At 38.7% G+C, this 19,678-nt stretch overlaps 2 protein-coding genes across 2 annotated transcripts; both read right to left on the reverse strand.

Annotated features, from left to right (window-relative positions):
- Positions 1–1,230: 1,230 nt before the first annotated feature.
- Positions 1,231–4,236, reverse strand: LOC140944128 (uncharacterized). The gene has a single exon (XM_073393253.1). The coding sequence runs from the start codon at positions 4,217–4,219 to the stop codon at positions 2,903–2,905; it is 1,317 nt and encodes a 438-aa protein (XP_073249354.1). The 5' UTR covers positions 4,220–4,236; the 3' UTR covers positions 1,231–2,902.
- A 900-nt stretch (positions 4,237–5,136) lies between these two features.
- LOC140944116 (uncharacterized) lies at positions 5,137–16,585 on the reverse strand. The gene is made up of 4 exons (XM_073393243.1): positions 15,869–16,585; positions 9,714–10,244; positions 8,263–8,325; positions 5,137–6,729 (listed from the first exon to the last, which is right to left on the reverse strand). Exons 1-4 carry the CDS (start codon positions 16,560–16,562, stop codon positions 5,423–5,425), a joined length of 2,595 nt encoding a protein of 864 aa, XP_073249344.1. The 5' UTR covers positions 16,563–16,585; the 3' UTR covers positions 5,137–5,422.
- Between the last annotated feature and the right edge of the window lie 3,093 nt (positions 16,586–19,678).

The following is a 19,678-nucleotide window of genomic DNA, read 5'->3' on the forward strand; positions in this document are numbered from 1 at the left end:
ATCTTACAGAAAACCCAGCTGTCCGTAAAAATAGTCTTTCAAGTGAAAATGTCGAAAAGAAAAGAGGTAGAAAAAGGAAAGCAACAACTGGAGAGTCTTCAAAGAATAAGAAATCTTGATGATAAATGGCAATGACATGTCGACAGTATAATTTTTACCGATTGAAAACATGATACTGTTATCGTATGAACAATGAGACAATTGATTACACTCTGATATGTAACGACAAACAGGAAATCGTGTTGAATAAGAACTGTCATCATTGGAGTGTCCGTAATAAAGAGGTTCAGTTTGTATGAATTTTCTCTCTGGGGCCGAGATTTCGTGTCCGTTGTCCGTATTATAGAGGTTATGTTTACAAAGAATGTATGGGCATTTTCCCGGGACCAAGTAAATTGTCCGTATTAGAGAGGTGTCCGTAAGGAGAGGTTCGACTGTATTGTAGAGCATTTGACAAGTTGGTTTGGGAAGAACCTTACGCGCTCGACGTAGAATACCTAATCTAGACGAGATCTTGTTACCGATATATTCTACGTGGTCCCTCCAAGATAGGGTGTTGTCTAGGAGGACCCCAAGATATTTAAACTTGTTAACTCTCTCTCAGAAAGGTCCCACTCGTGGGCGAACTTTGATGTCAAATGCCTTACTGTGGGAACACGACTTGATAAATACTCGATAGCCAGCGTGGCAGCCTCAAAAAGGGAAGGGGGTGGGGGAAAAGCCATTCTCGTTCCCAGAGCCTCCTGGGGGCCTGAGCAAGAGAACCAGGAGACTCTGGGGACACTTATGGGGACACTTATGGGGACACAGAGTTAGAAGTCCTAGATTTTAGGACTTCCGGTCATTTCCGATTCAATAGTAAGTTGGAGGATTTATAGTCATTGACACTTAGGCAAGAGCAAGTGACCGCTATCAAGAGTATGGCTCTTGCCGCTATTAGAAACGAAATGACTGGAATTCCTAGAATCATCTGTGTCCCCAGAGCCTCCTGGTCCTCGTACTCAGGTCTCCAGGAGGTTCTGGGGACGAGAATGGAGAAAAGCGCGAAAGCGGAAAATAGGGAAACCCTCTCTCCCCAACCCCCTCCCTTTTTCCCCTCCTCCCTATCCCTTATACCCTTTCGACTCCGGCTACTCAGGCTAATAGTCGACAAACTAGCCTGCGTAGCTGGCGGTATTGACAGAGCCTTATTACAGTAAAGAACACAGAGAACCTGGTGCAAACGTAATCTAGCGTTCCAGTACATATATTTTATAAAGCACGTCTATTCAACAATGTAAAGCTATGCTGGTGATGCAATTCACAGTTTGTGAACAAGCTGTCGTGCAACTGGTTCTGCAACGCTTACTATAGCCATGATCTACCAAAAAACAGTTACACCTTAACGAATAACAACAGCTTTTTTCTCGTTTTTCGACCTACAAGCTGAAGACTTAACAGTTTCTACGTTGACATTCATGCTTCTTTTTCCATTTTATTGCAAATGCAACCTAACCCCCCCTTCCCAGTAGGGGGCTCCCATATTTGGCCTAACAGGCATGTGACGCTAACAGCGTATTGTTTTCAGGATCTTTACATCCCCCGAAATGATCCCCAACCCTGAACTGGGGATCATTCGTGGTCGGGATCATTTCGGGACCTGTACAGATCCTTTTTTTTGTAAAAAAACAAAACAAAAAACAAAAAAAAAGGTAACTCCATGATCAAAGTTTTTAAAAAAATTATTTCTGTCTGCAAAACGAAATGAATCGTATATCAGTGTCATTAAATAGGGTCTCTTGTCTTGAAACAGGGTAGCAAAATAAACGATTTTACCCAAATTTCCAAATTTAAATAAGGCAGTTTATGACGTCTTCTACAAATGGCTTTGTTAAAATCATTCATTATCCAGCAAAGATATAACAGGTCAATAGGTAGTATTCGCCTGGGTAAACACTAAAATAACTCAACTGGGTTGATGAATTATAAAACAGTGGAATTAAATACCACTTATTAACCAAGAGTGAGGTCATTGCAGGGAGATATCAGACCGAGGCCTAGATATATCGACCGTGTTAAAAACGTGATGGCCCCTATAGATAGGTATGAAATACGCACGCAGCTTACATAGCAAAAATAAAAGAAACAATGATCATTACTGTGCAAAGGATAGGTAAATAAGTAAATGTCTACAAATGTATAGTACTAAATTCCCTGCTAGCAGAGGCCTTTTTCCCTTAGTATTAGGTGGGCGGCAGGAAAAGAGCCACTCATCAGATACTAGGGAAAAGAAGCCTCTGCTAGCAAGGAAAGTACCAGATCCCCCAGCTTATCCGAGTCGAGCTGTTCAGATTCTTGAGGCCGTTTTTGTTTGTTTGTTTTTTGGCTCCCCTCTTCACTTCGTGGCGCTCAACACTATCTACTATGGGGACTCTGCCCCATGTAAGGGAATCCGGATTCCGGAATCCAGGAAATTTTTGCTTGTGGAATCTGGAATCCTGGGCTTTGGAATCCAGAATACAGCTCAAGGAATCCGGAATCCCACTAACGTTTGGAATCCAGAATCCAAGTTCCACTGACAAAGACTAGAGTCCAGTGCATGGAATCCGGAATCCACAACGTGCAGTCCAGAATCCAATGACTTTCTTCGATTCCCCTACATGGGGTGAGTTTGGAACGGAGTACCAAACAAAGTTTTGTGAGTGGTGTGGGGACATATAATTTCATGAGGTTTAAAGATTAGTGCACGAACTTGCAAGGCTATTATAGTGAAACAATACAAAGGCATAGTTCTTGCGGTGAGACATTAAAACAACACTCAAGTAACCTATCACTGAAATAAACAAATGCGCCTCAAATGAAAAGAGGAGCCCCAGAAGAGATCAACAACTTAAATCTTTCTAGTGAAACAGAGAGGTATGCTTCAACTGTTCTTTATCGAACGTCTCTCTCTCAGAAATCGAAAAGCATCGCGGCTACCACTACAAGCCGCGAGATCCAAAGCTGTCTTTCCATCATTGTCTTTAGATTCAATGTCAAGTCCACATGAAAGACACTTTTCAATGATGGTGATGTCACCTCCTTCTGAAGCATGGTGCAGCACAGTCCTTCCAACCTTGTCTTTTAAAGACGGATCTGCTCCCTTAGAAAGAAGAAAATCGAAAACTTCACGCTTCTTTAAAAAAGCCGCACACATCAAAGCTGTCCAGCCAAAACTGCTCTGGGCATTGATGTTAAGTCCACTTGAAAGCATGGCTTCAATCATGAACAAGACAGTAGATTCAGAATTCCCAAGATATAAAGCAAAGAACAGCGAACTGTGTTGTATAAGGCTACACTCTACTAATGGATCAGCCCCATTTTCAAGGAGACCCTTTACGGCCTCCATGTTTTGATTTGTAATGGCAACCATCAAAGGTGTCATACGTATCAAAGAATCCGTTTTAACATTAACATCAATTCCATATGAGAGGAGAGTCTCAATAGTTGCTGCGTTAGCACCTTTAGAAGCAAAATGTAGAGAGCTCCAACCGTTATTGGCTGTCAGCAGTGGATCAGCACCTTTCTCAAGCAGACAACGTACGGCCTGCAAATTGGCACATACTGCTGCCCACATTAATGTTGTAACGCCTTCATCATCTTGTGAGTCAATCTCCAAACCACAAGAAAGCACGAGGTTTATGACACCAGTGTGGCCTCCTAGAGCAGTAAAAAACAAAGCAGTCCTCCCTTCATTAGTTTTCAAAAATGGATCTGCACCCTCGCTAAGGAGAAACTCTACTGTATCGAAGTTATTCAAAGCAACCGCGATCATTAATGAAGTGATTCCATCATTATCAGTCGAATCTAGAGGAATGTCATGTGATAACATTGCCTTCACAATGGAGACGTCACCACCCTCAGCAGCAGCATGAAGTGAATTTCTTCCGACGTTGGTTGTCAGAGATGGATCTGCACCCTTAGAGAGTAGGAAATCTACTGCCTGCTTTTTGCATTTTGCAGCAGCAATCATCAATGGCGTTGCACCAAAGCTATCTTTTGTGTTTACTTCAATTCCATCGGATAGAATAATTTCAATGATGGACACATCGCCACCCTCGGCTGCACTGTGTAGCAAAGTCGAGTCCTTGTTTTCTGCTGGTTGGCCTTCTTTCCCATTGTTGTCTTTTTCTGCAGTCATATCAGCTCCCAAATTTGGTGCAGTTATCATACGCCTCATTAAATTAAGAACAGAAGGCATCTCCTTTAGACCTTTCAAGGTGTTCCCAGCAGCTGTTGTTGGTGAATCTAAACAAATTAACACAATTATATTTAATATGCCCTGATCTCCACTGGGATTTGGTAATAACACCAGGGCCGAGTTGTTCGAAGGCCGATTAGCGCTTAACGCGGGGTTAAATTTAACTCGGGTTTCTTTTTCTTGTGTTCAGAAGTATTTTCTGAGATAATTCTCTCTGTTAATTTTAGAGCTTTCAATCATCAACTTGTAGACAAAAAGAATTAAAACTGAAATGCTTTTTAAGCTTTCAAATCTGAATTCAAATCTCTCACTAACCCTGGGTTATCTTAACCCAGCTTTGAACAACTCGGCCCAGGTGTTCAGAGTTTTATTAGTTTGACAATAATATTATTAAGACCACCATCAAATAAAAATACATGTAATAATTATGTGCATTCTGCTCCTTTGGCTGTTTTTGGTAATAACACCAGGTGTTCAGAGTTTTATTAGTATGACAATAATATTATTAAGACTGACCTTCAAATATAAATACATGTAATAATTATCTGCATTCTGCTCCTTTGGCTTTTTCAGCATTAATAAAAAAAGTCAAAACTCGATTTGAGGACAAGATACTGACCTGGAGGTACACAAAGGATTAGATAACAGTGCAACTACGTACTGTAACTGGTGGTCACCTATATAAAATTGACCAATCAGATTACAGGAAAGTAACATTGTACATTCCGAGAAAAATGGCTGTCACCCACAGTTAAGATGAAACAAACAAAAAAACAAAACAAAATGGACTGAAATCGATATCTACAAGTTATTACAACCCTGAGACGTGAACTTTTGACCCGCAGAAGAAAGGTCCGTTAGCAAGAGTGATTTATGGAATACAAAAACAACCGTTTGGTTAAATTTTTGGCTTGACTTCACCATTATTTAAAAGCGCAGTTAGCTTAGCAATTGCTTATATAAATGACGAAATTACAGCCTTGTGACAACAAATTATGTCTCCTACAGTGTACAAACACAGAAAATATCGTCTTATCATAAATTTTGCTTTCTTGGAAACTTTTGCTATCAATATTTAAATTCTCTGCTTCAAAAAGGTTTTTATTTTCCTTATGAGCTGCTAATTGGCTCAAAAAACTTCTTTTGCAGAATGTACTAATTGTCATTTTCATGTAATCCGATTTTTTATTTTGAAAAGGTGGCCTAGATTACAGTGCTGTAGTTACATTGCATACCATTTGATCCAACTGCGATGGTTGGCCTGTCAGTAAGACCTTGCACAATTTCTTTGAATTTTGCACACTGAGTTTTCCAAGAGAAAATCCTGCAGTACTCTTCTCTGAGACGAACAGCACCATCACATCTCTTTTTTGGATTCTGCATGGAGAGCTGTGTTATCTTCTGGAGCCACTCTTCCCGGTTTCCTGATTTAACAACTGCCAAATGCCCACCTTCCACTTTCTCCAAAGCTTTGGCAATGCCAGATTCACTAGTAACAAGAACAGGAACCCCTGCAGAAATAGCTTCAAGGGCAACCAATCCAAAGCCTTCAGTGCGAGACGGAAGAGCGACCAAGTCTGCTTCGAGAAACATTCTCTTCAGCTCTTCTTGATCACAGTATCCACGAATAGTCACTTGATCACGTGTTATTCTTGTTTCCTGTAGTAACCATTCCTCTATTTTTCTGTGCTGGCCTTCAGGTGAACCAACAAATGTCATCTTAAATTTCTCTCCAAGAGAACCTACTGCATCAGCAATAACGTCATAACCTTTCAGAGAAAGATCCTCAAAAGTTCCTCTACCAAAGACAAAGATGCTGAATTCCTCTTGATCATTTGTAACTTGCCCGGCCTCTTTCACAGCGAGGCTGACAAATTTCTCAAAAATTCCAGGTGTGATGACATGAACTTCTCTGTCTGGGAGACATCTACTGTACTTTAGCTGTAATCGAGTTCCCACAGCAACCACAGCATCGGCTGCTTTGCAGAGTGCAATTTCACTTTTATGCTTCTTTTCATTTTCTTCAATTGTATCAGTGTTTTCTGCAACTGCTTGTTTAAATTTTCCAAGATCTTCACAAAACACATGCACAAATTGCACCCACTTGCAGTTTGTAGTTTTCGCAATGCAGTAAGCAGGGACGCCAAACTTCCTGCCATGACCAATCACAATATCAGGATGTGAAAGTTCTGGTAGAGGAATCTTAAGCCAATCCAGGGGATCCGAGGTTCCAGGTATGCTTGTTGCAGTGATTAAATTGACACTATTTTTGCTAGCGTCCTCTCTATCTGATTCACTACTTCGAGAGACATAGCAATGGACTTTGATCTCGCCATTTGATATTTTAGCTAAACTTATTGCAAATTCTCTATTGAAAGTAGGCAAACCTCCCTTGGAAGACATCCACTCTTCACATAAAAACATGGCATTGATACATTTTGACTCACTGCCACTTGTGCTCGGCATGCTTGATTCATGTCCAGATGCTTCAGGGTGAGTTCCCTTCATTTCTGTTAATCAACAAACAGAAGGTAACTAAGGCAGCATTCGCACCTGTTGCCCGAGTATTGCACCGGCTGAGCACTAATCAGGGTTCGTACACTTTTTCAGGCCAAAAATTCAGGGACTTTTCAAGTACTTTCCAGGACCCTACCTAGAAATTTCAGGGACTTTTTTTAATGACAACTTTACCTCAAAACCAAGAAAAATGTTTGTGTTTGTGTTTTGGGTTTACAGATACTGCAGAACATTACCAGTTTTTTACAGTGACCCTTTAAGTTGTTTTAGCTTGTTTTCAATTTCATCTTCCATTGACATAATCTGTTCTTGTTTCTGCCTCGCAGTTCTTCTCATTCAATTAGACTTAGCAATTAATGTTAACCGCCCAGTTGACTTATAGGCATCTTTTTCCAGCCATTTTTCATTAAAATGACACCTTCCTGGTATTGTGACATTCAACTAAACCCAAAATAAACATTACACAAATACCAACAAACGAGTGCTTAAAAACATGTGCAAACCAGACATGCGCTGTGCACTTGTAGCTAAAAGTACATGCGCCAGAGTAAGGAGAGAGAGAGCACTGAAACGAAAAACACAGGTTATCACATAATTCGTGAGTATTTCCGGAGCGTTATGCCTTGCTTACCTGAACATTTGTTTTCACTTGATTTCATTTACTTTAAAGCCGTAAAAGCAGATATTCTTCGATCTTGTTCAATAAAAAATGAAGGACTTTCAAGGACCGAAGACGAAATTCAAGTACTTTCAAGGCCTTGAAATCGGACTCCTGAATTTCAAGGGTTTTCAAGGGTTGTCAAGACGCGTACGAACCCTGACTAATGTGAACACACCCTTTTTTCAAGTACCCACGCTGGGATTTGGGCACAGTGCCGGTGTCAATTTTTTTACACACCAATGTAATTTCTGGGGCAGTCCATTGCATTGTACTCACTGCTAAGCTCGTGTTTCAAAATGGCATCTGAGAGGGGTTAATGGAGCAACTATTTACACGGCCACATATCAGGTAATGAAGGTATGAACACCACATAATACTGGCAATACTTTACCCTAAATGATTATCTGAAACTTGAACTCACAAAGGGTAAAACGGTGCAAAGATTGTCAGTTTTACGGATCATGGACTGGCCAAAGAGTCATTTTAACTCGCACCAAAAAGAATTTTGATAAGAAAGCAGCGTGCAAAGAAAGTAGTGTCCGATAGCCCGGGGCTAGTGGATTTTGCTATCGGGCTAGTGAATTCTGTTTTTAACTTGCCCGACGGGCAAGTGATGTTTTATGAGGAGTTTGAATAACAGAAGAACAAAAAGTCTTTGGGGCTAGTTGAAATGACGTCTGGGCTAGTAAATGCTAGCTTCAGCTTGCCCGAATGGCAAGCTGTAAAAATGATTTTCTTTGCACCCTGTAAGAAGGCGAGGATTGATTACGAACCCTCAGGGACAGCAGAGCTGGGGGAGACACATGCTCCCCCAAGAACTTTGCATTTTTACATAAAAACACGGCATTGATAAATTGTGACTCACTGCCACTTGTGCTTGGCATGCTTGATTCTTGTCCAAATGCTTCGCTGTGAGTTCTCTTCATTTCTGTTGATCAAAAAACAGAAAATCAGCTAATGGACACCTGTGACAGTGGAGAAACCAATCAACCTGAACATCAAAATATCCAAGGGCCTCCCTGAGGTCAATATGTTTTTTAGTAGGAAGTTTTAATGACCCTCTCAAAAACATGGCTTCACAAATGACTTGTGGCCTGAAAAAGGTTTGCGTGGTGTGATAAGATAAAATTCGTCAGTGCTTGAGAATGCAACTGAGTTTATCATCCTAAGTCTGAGAGTGACCCGGTGCTTACGTATATTAATTTTATATATATATTTATTTATTTCTTCTAAATTCATTTTTTACATACATTTCTGTTTATAAGGTGGAAAAAGAAGCTTTGGAAAGCCCTTGGCATAGAATCAATCTACGATACCAAATAGAATGCAGATTGTAAGAAAAACAAGAGAGTTCAGTTAATGTAATTATGTCAACAATATCTAATTATTTAATGTATTCATCATGTAACCTTTTTCTTTTCCATTTATATGTGTAAATATTTTGTACCCTCTGTGTTGTAATAAAGCACTACAAATTTTAAAAAGCCCCTGGCATATGCTCAAACAATGACACAGAAGAAAACACTCTGATCAGGCCAGATACTTACCACCAATTTTTCCACGTGACAAATTTAAACCTCAATTCTATGAAACCTGAACTTAGAAGGTTAATTATCTGCTTTATGGGATGCACATGGACTTGTAAACATTCTTGATAACAAAGCTCACTCGGGGCTCACCCTCAACACTCTATTACTTGTTGCATTCCCACAGGTACGAATAAACCACAACCTTCTTAGGGTACGGTAAAACAGGCACAAAAAATGTACCTGCACCTTGTTTTACAACATTCATGGTTGCTGCTAAACGAATTGAATAGCGAAGATGCACATTTTACCATGCACAAATCAAACAAGTCTTGCAAGAAATGAGATTATTGCGGGTTGCGGAAATTGTTGCAGGGAGCAGTTGTTGTAATGGCTGGGACAAAATCTGTACAGGTTGGGCATTTTACCGGCCCCAGACAAACTTGTTTTGCATCAAGTGATGTAACTCCAATGAATGGGGTGAATCCCTCCAAAAATAATGTTATCCAGTCAAAAGTCAGTATTCATGTAACCTGATTTGTTGCAAGTCAAGTTTGAACTAGGGTGGTAAAATGCCCACCCTTGCTTTTCAACTTGTTTTGCAGCAATGTTTCGAAACAAGTTGCACATTTTTGTTACTCATTTTACCATGACTTAGGCTAAGAAGCACACGTTTACACACAGGCAGACCATCCGAACTGTTCAAGGTAGCGTGATGACACACGCAATACAGGTGAGTATAAAATTAATATGCAGTTGGAAGCTGACTAAATAAATGAATCAGGATCACCTTTGGTCTCCCTGAAAATTTGCTTTCCTCTCTCGTACTCCTCTTCAGATATAAATATTTTCAACTTGATCTCACTAAGTCCAAGTTTTTCCAGGACTTCAGCGGTAATCAAAGATTCTTGAGCCATTCTATTAAGATGCCCACTGCAGTAGTCTTTCCATAATCCTTCAAGGATCTGCAATGACCTGCATTCAACAGTAAGTAACAAACTACCTGTATCATGACGTCGTACAACGACATTCAGCATATTTGTCAAGTATTGACAAAAGGCTTCCAAAGGTCTCCTTAATGACAGAATCAAATTCCAATACTCTAACTCAGTCGTGTGATCCTGCTGGTTTTCTTGAATTTGCTGAGGAAGTGAACCCTCGACTTCCGCTACTTGTTCTTGTTCTAATGCTATGGGCACAATCGATGTGCTTTCAAAAGTGCCTGCTGCTTGCGTTGTCTGAGAGGAACCAGGCAGATTAAATACGTTGATCACAACTCCACCTTGCACAATTGTCTCAATGGTGTTCACAAGAAGCACAGCTATGGAAAAATCAAGAAAAATATAATATATCACATGGTTTTCAAGACACATGCTTGTGTGGTGGCCCAATAGGGCTATAATTATAGAATTTTTCTGTGATGTTTCCCATTTTCCTTTTTTTTTCAAAATTTCCTTTTTTCAGTTTTGTCTTTATTATTATTTTATCTTCTTTTTTTACGTTTAAATCAAACAGTACTTTGTTTTGTTTTACTTTAGTTTTATTTTCATTAAATTTCAGTTCTAATCTGTAATTCTATTGTGGCCCATGATGGCCAATAGCCCAGCAGGCATTTTGACATCACAAACGTACACAGGTCTGTACTTATGATCCAACTGCTGAAAACATGCATACATACATTGCAACAAACATATATAAACGCCACTTCAAAAAATACCATTATAATATCCTCAAATTGCTGTTTGGGTAGTTCTTCATGTAAACATTACTTTTGCAAAGTCTTCTGTGTGCAATTTGCCTGTACAATTGTGTCTGAGTTTGTCGAAAATTTATCAAATTTGTATTTGCAAGGAAAGGTTGCTGTGGTTTGGGGGGCTCAAGAGTTGAGCCCCTAAAACCACAGTATCTTTTGGAAGGACTCCTTAATCAGTCGATACAGTACGTTAAAGCTACAGTTTCTAGTGTAAGGCTCCTAATTATACACTCTGAACTCTATTGTGCCGTTGTAACGAAAAAGGCTGGAATAATTATGCAGTATAGATTACTATATAAAAAATGGTATTTTAGGAAATCGGTCATTGAACTTACAGTTCCTGTAAAGCACAAAACTAAATGAGAACATCAGCCTCAAGCTCTACCCAAACAGCAATTTGACAATATTATGGTACTTTTTACATTGGCCTATAACAAAAGCAGAGGTGGGATTTGTTGTGGGAAAAAGTACCCAAGAACAGAATGGGCAGCGACAAGGAAGTCAAGCGATTAACGAATGGACTGGAAAATCTTATAGTGCAATGCCCTTCTTCGTCTGTTGAAAGCAGTGTGAAAATAGCCTGAGGGAACAGCCAACATTTTGGGATCGATGTTACCACTGGTTTCCTCCCGAAAAATGATGTCTGAGGAATGAGCGCAGAAATTCCAGACTAGTGACATGTCACTACCCAGATCTGGGTAGTCAGTGGTGGATCCAGGGCCGAAAAATTTTTCTTTTGAGACTGGCCCCCCCTTACCCCCCCTTACTGGATCTGGATCTGCCACTGGTAGTGCTTCTGACTGGATGAAGCAATTCAAGGAAGCAGGAAGGAATTCCTGCACATGTTCCTCAGACATCATTTCGCAGGAAACTGTGGTTGTGCCATAATTTGTTGGCTGTTTTCCTCAATGAAAGAGAAAAAAAGTGAGCTGTATGTACTCATGAACATATCATGTAGTAAAAAGAAGCATGCCAAACAGACACCTATATAGAGTGTGATTTATAAATAATAATAATAATAATAATAATAATAATTAATTCCTTATTAGGCACAAATTAACATCTGAATGATCAAATGCACCTTACAACTATAACTACCTGTTAATAATTACAATAAAGTATACTTAAGAATACCTAAAATTTATAATCTTAAATTTATCAATCTAACTATAACAGGCAAAAGCATTCCTAAATAAGTAAGTCTTTACTATTCGTTTAAAAACAAAACGTTATCCATGTCTCTGACACTTGCAGGCAGACTGTTCCACAGTGCAAGGGCAGCTATTTGGAATGATCTGTCACCCAGAGTTTTCTTTGTTTTTCCCATGGGCAACTGCAATAGTAGTTCTTCAGAAGAACAAAGCTGGTATTTACATTTCTCCTTTAATCGAACTAGATGCAGATATAGGACGGCGCAGGTTGATATATGCTTTAAACATTAAAACTAAGATTAAAGATTAACAAGCTATGCTACGCCAAAAGTGACAAAATATCAAAGATGCAACTTTATAATTCAAATCCACCAATTCACTATCAAGATCGATAAAATTAACATCAATTTGCTTTTTGAATGTGTCAAGATTGTAGAATTTAATTTCAATTCCCACGTGTTTCATGTCATGTATCAAGAGACACGTTTTCTAAATCAAGATGCATGTTTTTTAAATCAAGAAGGGAGACGACAAGTTTTGATCAGTTTTGTTTCCGAGGGGGACTGAAACCGAAAAATCTGCCATGCTTCATGGATTGCTCCATGAAGAATCCCACCCATTCTTGCACATTCCCGCCCTCCCTCGTTAGACATGGCGAAGGAAGGAATCGAAGAACTTGTGAGAAGAATCATTCGAGCAGCACAAGGAGTTAACACATCTCGAACACATCTCGAACGTGTCAACACCTGAGGAAGAACTGAGGCGGCGATTTAAGAACGAGATAGGCTCGATCAGAAAGAAAGCAGAACAGGCTCTCGTAGAAGCGATAGTGAAATATCACCACAGGCGCGCAGAACGATTAAAAAACAAGCTTCGTAAACTCGAACAGTAAAAATCTCGCAGGAATACTGTAAGGAATAATATAGGAATACTAAGCAGACGTCTCACCAGAAAACGCAATCATCGGCTAGAAAGAAAACTGTCAACAAAGATGACAATGTAAACTGAAGACCAAGATTAGCGAAGTCGATGTATTGTTAGAATAAATGAGATCACAAGTGTCTGCAAATAAACAAGGTGAATCTGACTCTTGTCTCTTATCAGACTCCTTAGAAGTAAGGGGAAAGGGAAAGCAAACCGCAGAGATAACAAAGCGGCCAAAAACCGCAAAAGAAAAGAGCGGGGAAAAAATCAAAGACGAAAAGCGCTTTTTTAACGCCATTGAGTCACGCAAACAGTATATCAAAAACCTGTCAAATGAACAACTGACAGATAAGCAAATTACTCTACTATCGCGTGGTCTAAAGTTTATCCCTACACCCGTGACAAAAGAAAATCTTATCAGGCGCCAGCTTCTCGCGGATTTCAATCAATTTGCGAGACGAATGCGACTACAATATATTTTTCACGGGGAACTGGGAAAACGAACCTCATCCTTTCCACGTGAAGTCGGACTGGGAACCACCAGTCTAGCTATCTGTGGCTCTGGAGACCTTCCTAGAGGAGGTAAAATTAGAGCTCGCAAGTATTGAATTTGACAAGCCAAAAGATAATATATCCACGGGAGAGCGCCAAGCTCTCAAAGACTTATCGCGCAACAAAAACATTATTCTTAAGAAATCTGATAAAGGTAAACACCACCGTATTGATAAGCAGACAGGACAAACTAAACGAAGGTCAGGTTCTGCTTGATGATTTAAATACACTCTTTTTTTTTCTATAAGAATATATTTTATAAGAATATCGAGGCTGAAATTTGCGAAATCTTAAGAATACTTTAAGAATAAACTACAGGCTGAGATTCTGAAAAGGATATAATTTCGTGTGGTGAAAATCTGTAAATACAATACAAATATACCTTTTCAATTTATTCCTTTCTTTAAAGGGCAAAACTAGCTAACTATATTTCACAAAACTATAATTGATACCTTAATATATTCTAATTCGGAAATGTCATAAGCTATTATTAAGAATAATACAAGAATATTTACAGCCTAAAATCGGCGGAAAAATAAGAATATTCAGCCTGGCCCTGGAAAACAACATTCTTATATAAAAAAAAGAGTGTAACTACCGACCTCTAGACAAACCACCAATGGTTGAAACTGCAACCAAAAAAGCTCAACAACTTATTAAAACACTGCTCTCAGAAGACCACATTGATAAAACGACGGCTAAATGGCTCTCCCTTAGGCCTGATCCTCTGCGAATCCCCGTGTTTTACACACTTACTAAAATCCACAAACCAACACCTGTCGGAGGACCTATTATATCAGGGTGTTCCGGACCTACAGAACGGATCTCAGCATAAGTTGACCACCTTATTCAGCCAATAGCACAACTACAAGCTTCGTATCTTAAAGATACGACAGACTTTATTAACTTCATCGAGAGGATTAAACTGTCTAAAAGTGCCATACATGTTTCAATGGACGTCACAATACAAAAAAAAAAACACAACGAGAGGGTATTACCACTGTATGCCTTGCATACGAAGAATTTCACCAAGGAAACCCTCCAGTCCCTTAGTCTGATACTACTAGAAAACTCGTTCCAATTTAACTTGAAAGATTATCTTCAAACCCATGGAACAGCCATGGGCACGAAAATGGCCGTAGCCTTTGCTAACATCTTCATGGCCAAAATAGAAAAAGAAATACTCAGACTCAGAGTAGCATTAAGCCCATCTTTTGGAAAAGGTTTATATCGATGACGTCATATCAGAATGGGACACAAGCAGAAACGAAATAGAAGAATTCCTTCTACAGGCAAACAACTTCCATTCTACAATCAAATTCTATCACGGCTGAAATATCAGAAACGGAGACTACATTCTTGGACACGAAAGGTTCAAAGGTGTCAGATTCAACAACGATTCTATCCTTGACGTGCGAACGCACTTCAAGCCTACAGAAACATTCCAGTACACGAATTTGTATTCGTGTCACCCCGGCATGTCACCCACCAGGCGTCACAAAAGGCTTCATCAAAGGAGAAGCAAGGAGTTTTTCAACACGCTTCAAGAATAGAGATTACCCAGCTACAACTGTAGAAAAACATCTCTCTGAGGTCAATTTCGCAGACAGAAAGAAAGTATTAGAACAGAGAAACAAAAATGCAAGTAAGAAAATACTACCCTTTGTAACGCAATACCACCCTGCGTTGCCCAACCTCAAGAACATACTCGTGGGGAAATGGCACCTTATACAGAACAAACTATATCTCAGAAACATCTTTAAGGAACCTTCCCTCATTTCATATCGCAAAGGAAAATCCCAAAAAGACACTGAAGTAAGAGCTAAACTATAAAAGTTTTGAGACCAATCTATTTGCGAACTGAAGGGTCGTGCAGGCCCGTCAACACTTTTAATTATTTAAACCTTGAATTCCAACCTGTGTGCTCGGTTTCAGTCCCTCTCGGAAACAAAACTGATCAAAAATTGTCGTCTCCCTTCTTGATTTAAAAAACATGCATCTTGATTTAGAAAACGTGTCTCTTGATACATGACATGAAACACGTGGGAATTGAAATTAAATTCTACAATCTTGACACATTCAAAAAGCAAATTGATGTTAATTTTATCCATCTTGATTGTAATTTGGTGGTTTTGAATTATAAAGTTGCATCTTTGATATTTTGTCACTTTTGGGGTAGCATACCAAGCCCAATTACATGTACAAGTTGGCTTGAAAACACAGAAAACACACAAAACACACAAAACACAGACATTCAAAGCAAAGGCTTCTGACCGGAAATGAGCGGACACTTACGGTAAGTTTGGTTCGGAGTATGTCAGATAGGGATGTGTTGTTTTGTTACCATTTTTCATTTTCCCATTCCCCTTGTTTTTTCCCTGTTCCCCGTTCAATGTTCTCTGTTCCCCATTTTAGCAACATCCCTGAAATGTGGTTAGAGGGGAGGGGTGTAAATCCCTTTTTTGCACCTCCATATCAGTTTGCCTGAAATCCCATTTCCATTTGGCAAAACAAATTAAATATGGTCAGATGGCATCTCAGGCTTTTGTAACTGTCTGGACTTACTTGCCACTGGCGCCTTTCTTCCTTTAAGATTATCAACTGATGCTTGGAGTTCTTTTAGCTTCTCTCCTACCTCCTCTAACTTTATCTTAATGTTGTCGTCATCCACCTTCCACTGCTTCAGAAGTTCTTTATAGTGATCTTCAACATCACGGTCCATGGGCTCATATCTGAGGTTATCCACCGCAGCTCTGTACGGCAATCCCCCAAGTCTCACAATTGTGTCTGTTATGTCATTCCAGCAGGTATTGAATGTTACATCATCAACAGAGGCATGACTGGCATGACCATACATTGTGTTTCTATAAAATTTAACACGGGCAATGTCAGCCTCTAGAGTAAGATCTGTAGCTGGTGGAAGATTATCCCAACCAGTGGCCGGAGGAGTCAAACCGCAAATACTTCTTAGAAGAACAATCAGCAGGGTTATGTCAAAGTTAACTGACGTTACTGAAGACCTGATAGCAGGATACAGTTTGCCCCATTGTGATGGATTCAGAACTCTCCTTCTGCGAAGAGAATCCAGTGTGGCATGTACTGTAGGATTTGACAAAAGGGTAAAAAGCCCAGCAGGTGAATGAATTTGGTCAAATCTCTCCCTTAGTGCATGACAACCAACATCTACAAGAAGCCGACATAATCTGGCATAATTAGTGGTCTCCTTTGTGGAAGGAAATGCTGGAACTGCCGAAGCCATGGATAGATGAATTAAGATCTAAAATAAACAAATGATAAATAAATAAATAAATAAATAAATAAATAAAAAGTTGCACCTTGACCTGCTCACCACTGAGTTCTCAGTAGCTCAGTGGTTAGAGCATCTGACTGGTGTACGTAAGGTCGTGGGTTCAATTCCCATCTGGAACTCAGAATTTTTTTTCTGTGTTCTTCTCTCCACACGTATCATTTCATTTATTATAAAAACTAAATAAACAAATAAATAACATCAACAAGCCAATGAATGACATGTACTTTTAAATTTATAACTATTATAGTAAAAACGTAATTCTCACAAGTCATAGGGATAGGTATTGGAAATTGCCAGATTTTACTATGGTACAGGCCATTAGTTTAATATCACGTTAATTTTGATTTAACCTACAATCTTGAACTGTCAAAATAGATGGAAAATTTTGACCCCCCCCCCCCCCCCTCCACCTATTCCATTTTATTCTGTCCAAAATTGTAGGTTGAATCCTGATTTCATTTGTCTCCTAGCCCCAGACAAAAGGAAATTAACAATCAACCTAGATTAAAGAATTTCTTGACCTGAAGTCAAATTTGACTAGTAACAGATAATGCCCCCTATAAATCTTTTATAAAACCAAGCAAAAGAATGAATATCAACAGTCAAGTCAATCTCTAGCTGTTGACCTCTGGGAAGAAAAAAATATTTGAAAGACCTCCCAATTTTCTCCTTTCCACATTTACTAAGACACTATGCTTATATAATTGAATAAACAATTTGAAACTTAAGTGCTGCTTATGTTGGTTCTTCCTCCAGTATTAAGCATTATTGTGTGTGTTTTATTTTTCTTTGCTACCTTAATTTATGTTACCTGTTTGTTAAATTTATAATATTGTTATTCATTCAAAACATTTCTCCATTTCTGATTAATGGCTCATATCCTTCATAACAAGCCATCGACTAAATTTAGAAGACACTTGTGACATCCGGTTAAATGACATCAATAGTATATAAAAGGGTCAGCAACCAAGAATCCTGGGAACAAGGTTGCATTAGCTCAGTTCTTTTGGTAGAAAATGGTAGAATTTTACACATTTTGTGAAAAAGAAATAGCCAAAGTTCTGCCTAAAACAATACTGAGAACAGCAAAAATACAAATTAATGGATGACAAGTGCTATTTAAAGAATAATTATCTGCTAGACTGACAGACATCCCTTCATATCATGAATTTGCGCCCAAGGGACAGACAAATGTAGATGAAAACTTAACATTGATCGAGATAAGGATGTTTCAAAGTACCTGTGGAAACATTTTGAATGAATAATATAAAACTATTGGATTCACTTTTAAATCATCTGAGGAACTATGCAGAATTTGGCAGGTGTTACCAAAAGAGATAGATGACACATTCCTTGATCTCTTGTATAATTAAAATTGGATTCAGCTTTCATATTGTCTGAAATGCAGATATCTCGGAGTGTTGTTATTTTGCCTCAGCTAATAACTCCTTCCCCAATCTGCATAATTCTTCAGATCATAGTCACCCTCATCCAACAATAATATTATTATTCATTCAAAACTATTTCTAATCGGCTAAAATCCCACGCATAATTCACCATAATCATTTTACCCTCAGTTACATAGCACTACCAATTTGGGGGTGTTGTACGAATAAAAACGAATTTAATTCTTTGGAATCCATACATTGTAGGGCCGCTAGATTTATATATAACCTCCCACGCGACATGTCCTCTGAGGATGCAAGAAAAACAGCTAACTGGGTCTCTTTATTTGACACTTATTCTCAGTTTTCACTCAGGTGAGAAAGCATAAATAAAAATCGAAACCTTTTAAACAGAAAGTCTAGAATCTGGGAAATGAATGAAGATAAATATACAAACAGCCTTGCTAAGAATCAGGTCTATGCAATAGTTCATATGCGAGATATTCGTAAAAACGTTTTACCCAAATTTATAAAGCTTTGTATGGAGACGCCATGTTTGTGTCCCTTTCAGGGGCACAAATATGGCCGCCGGAAACCAACAGAAACATCTGTTTTTGAGTTTTCCTACTTAATCGTGAATTCTTCACTTGAGGAACTCACAAAGATTAAAGTAATATTCATTCTAAGACAAGGAATGTTTCGATAGCAAAATCTTCATAAATCTGTAATGTTTTTAACCCACATAAGAGCTTTCGTGGCCGCCAGCTACATGCTGCGCTGTGCTGCGTCACGCAAAAGCCTGGAAATTCAACAGTCCTGTATCGCAAAACAAAGAACCATTTTGAACCGAAAATTTCTTTGTGTAAAGCTTTTAAGGTGCTCTAGTATCACAAGAAAGTAGAAACTCAGAAGAAGCGATAGTTTCTCAGTTTGAACTTTGGTGACGTCATGTGAAAACCAAGAATAACGTCAAAATAGCCACCTTAATTTATAATAATCTATGTTACAGGTCAAATTTATATTTGGGTTATTTTTTTTAACCTAGGTCAACTTTTAACAACCTAGTTTCTTTTTAGATCAACCTAGGTTATCTTTCTATCAACTGTGGATGAAAAATAGGGGCGGGTTTTTATTGTACATATTTCACCTTTTATTGACGACATTCAATTTTAATAATTTCTATTATTTTATTAACATTTTTTTACATGGCCCCGTAAGCTGTATTAGCTTTGAAACCCACCGTGTTTAAATAAAAGATGTTGTTGTTCTACATAATTTTATCCTCCATAACTCGAACCATGTTTTGAGCCCTTAAAAAGTCAAAAAAAAAAAAACAGACTACTGGCGGCCAAAACATTGAATTTTGCATTTCCCACTGACGTGTTGTAGGCATATTAAGTTTACTGATGGAGGCTGATGTTGTTTGTCACAAATCTAACGTGAAACAGTTTTACTTCTCAAAACAGTAAAACGCATGCTCTATTTAGGCAATGTTTTGTTACATTACGTTCTGATTTATAATCTAGAAGTATCTCTCAATTTTCACTTAACATTTCTACAATTAACTGTGATTAAAATGTTCACTGTGCAGTAAAAGCTGTTTTTTCCTTACTCCCCCCTTTCTTCTTCGAGCTCCCCATGACTCGAACTCGAACTTTTTTTGCTTTCCCTTGAAGGTTT

Source organism: Porites lutea, chromosome 1 (genome assembly GCF_958299795.1).
Source record: "Porites lutea chromosome 1, jaPorLute2.1, whole genome shotgun sequence".
Lineage (NCBI taxonomy): Eukaryota > Metazoa > Cnidaria > Anthozoa > Scleractinia > Poritidae > Porites > Porites lutea.

Bases quoted from the DNA above. Each gene is read 5' to 3' on its own strand.
- LOC140944116 (XM_073393243.1), bottom strand. From the start codon at position 16,562: ATGGCTTCGGCAGTTCCAGCATTTCCTTCCACAAAGGAGACCACTAAT. The intron at 8,326-9,713 runs GTGATCCTGATT...TTTGATCAACAG, and splicing joins AATTTTCAGGGAGACCAAAG to AAATGAAGAGAACTCACAGC. The intron at 6,730-8,262 runs GTGAGTCACAAT...GTTGATTAACAG, and splicing joins CATGCCAAGCACAAGTGGCA to AAATGAAGGGAACTCACCCT.
- LOC140944128 (XM_073393253.1), bottom strand. From the start codon at position 4,219: ATGCCTTCTGTTCTTAATTTAATGAGGCGTATGATAACTGCACCAAAT.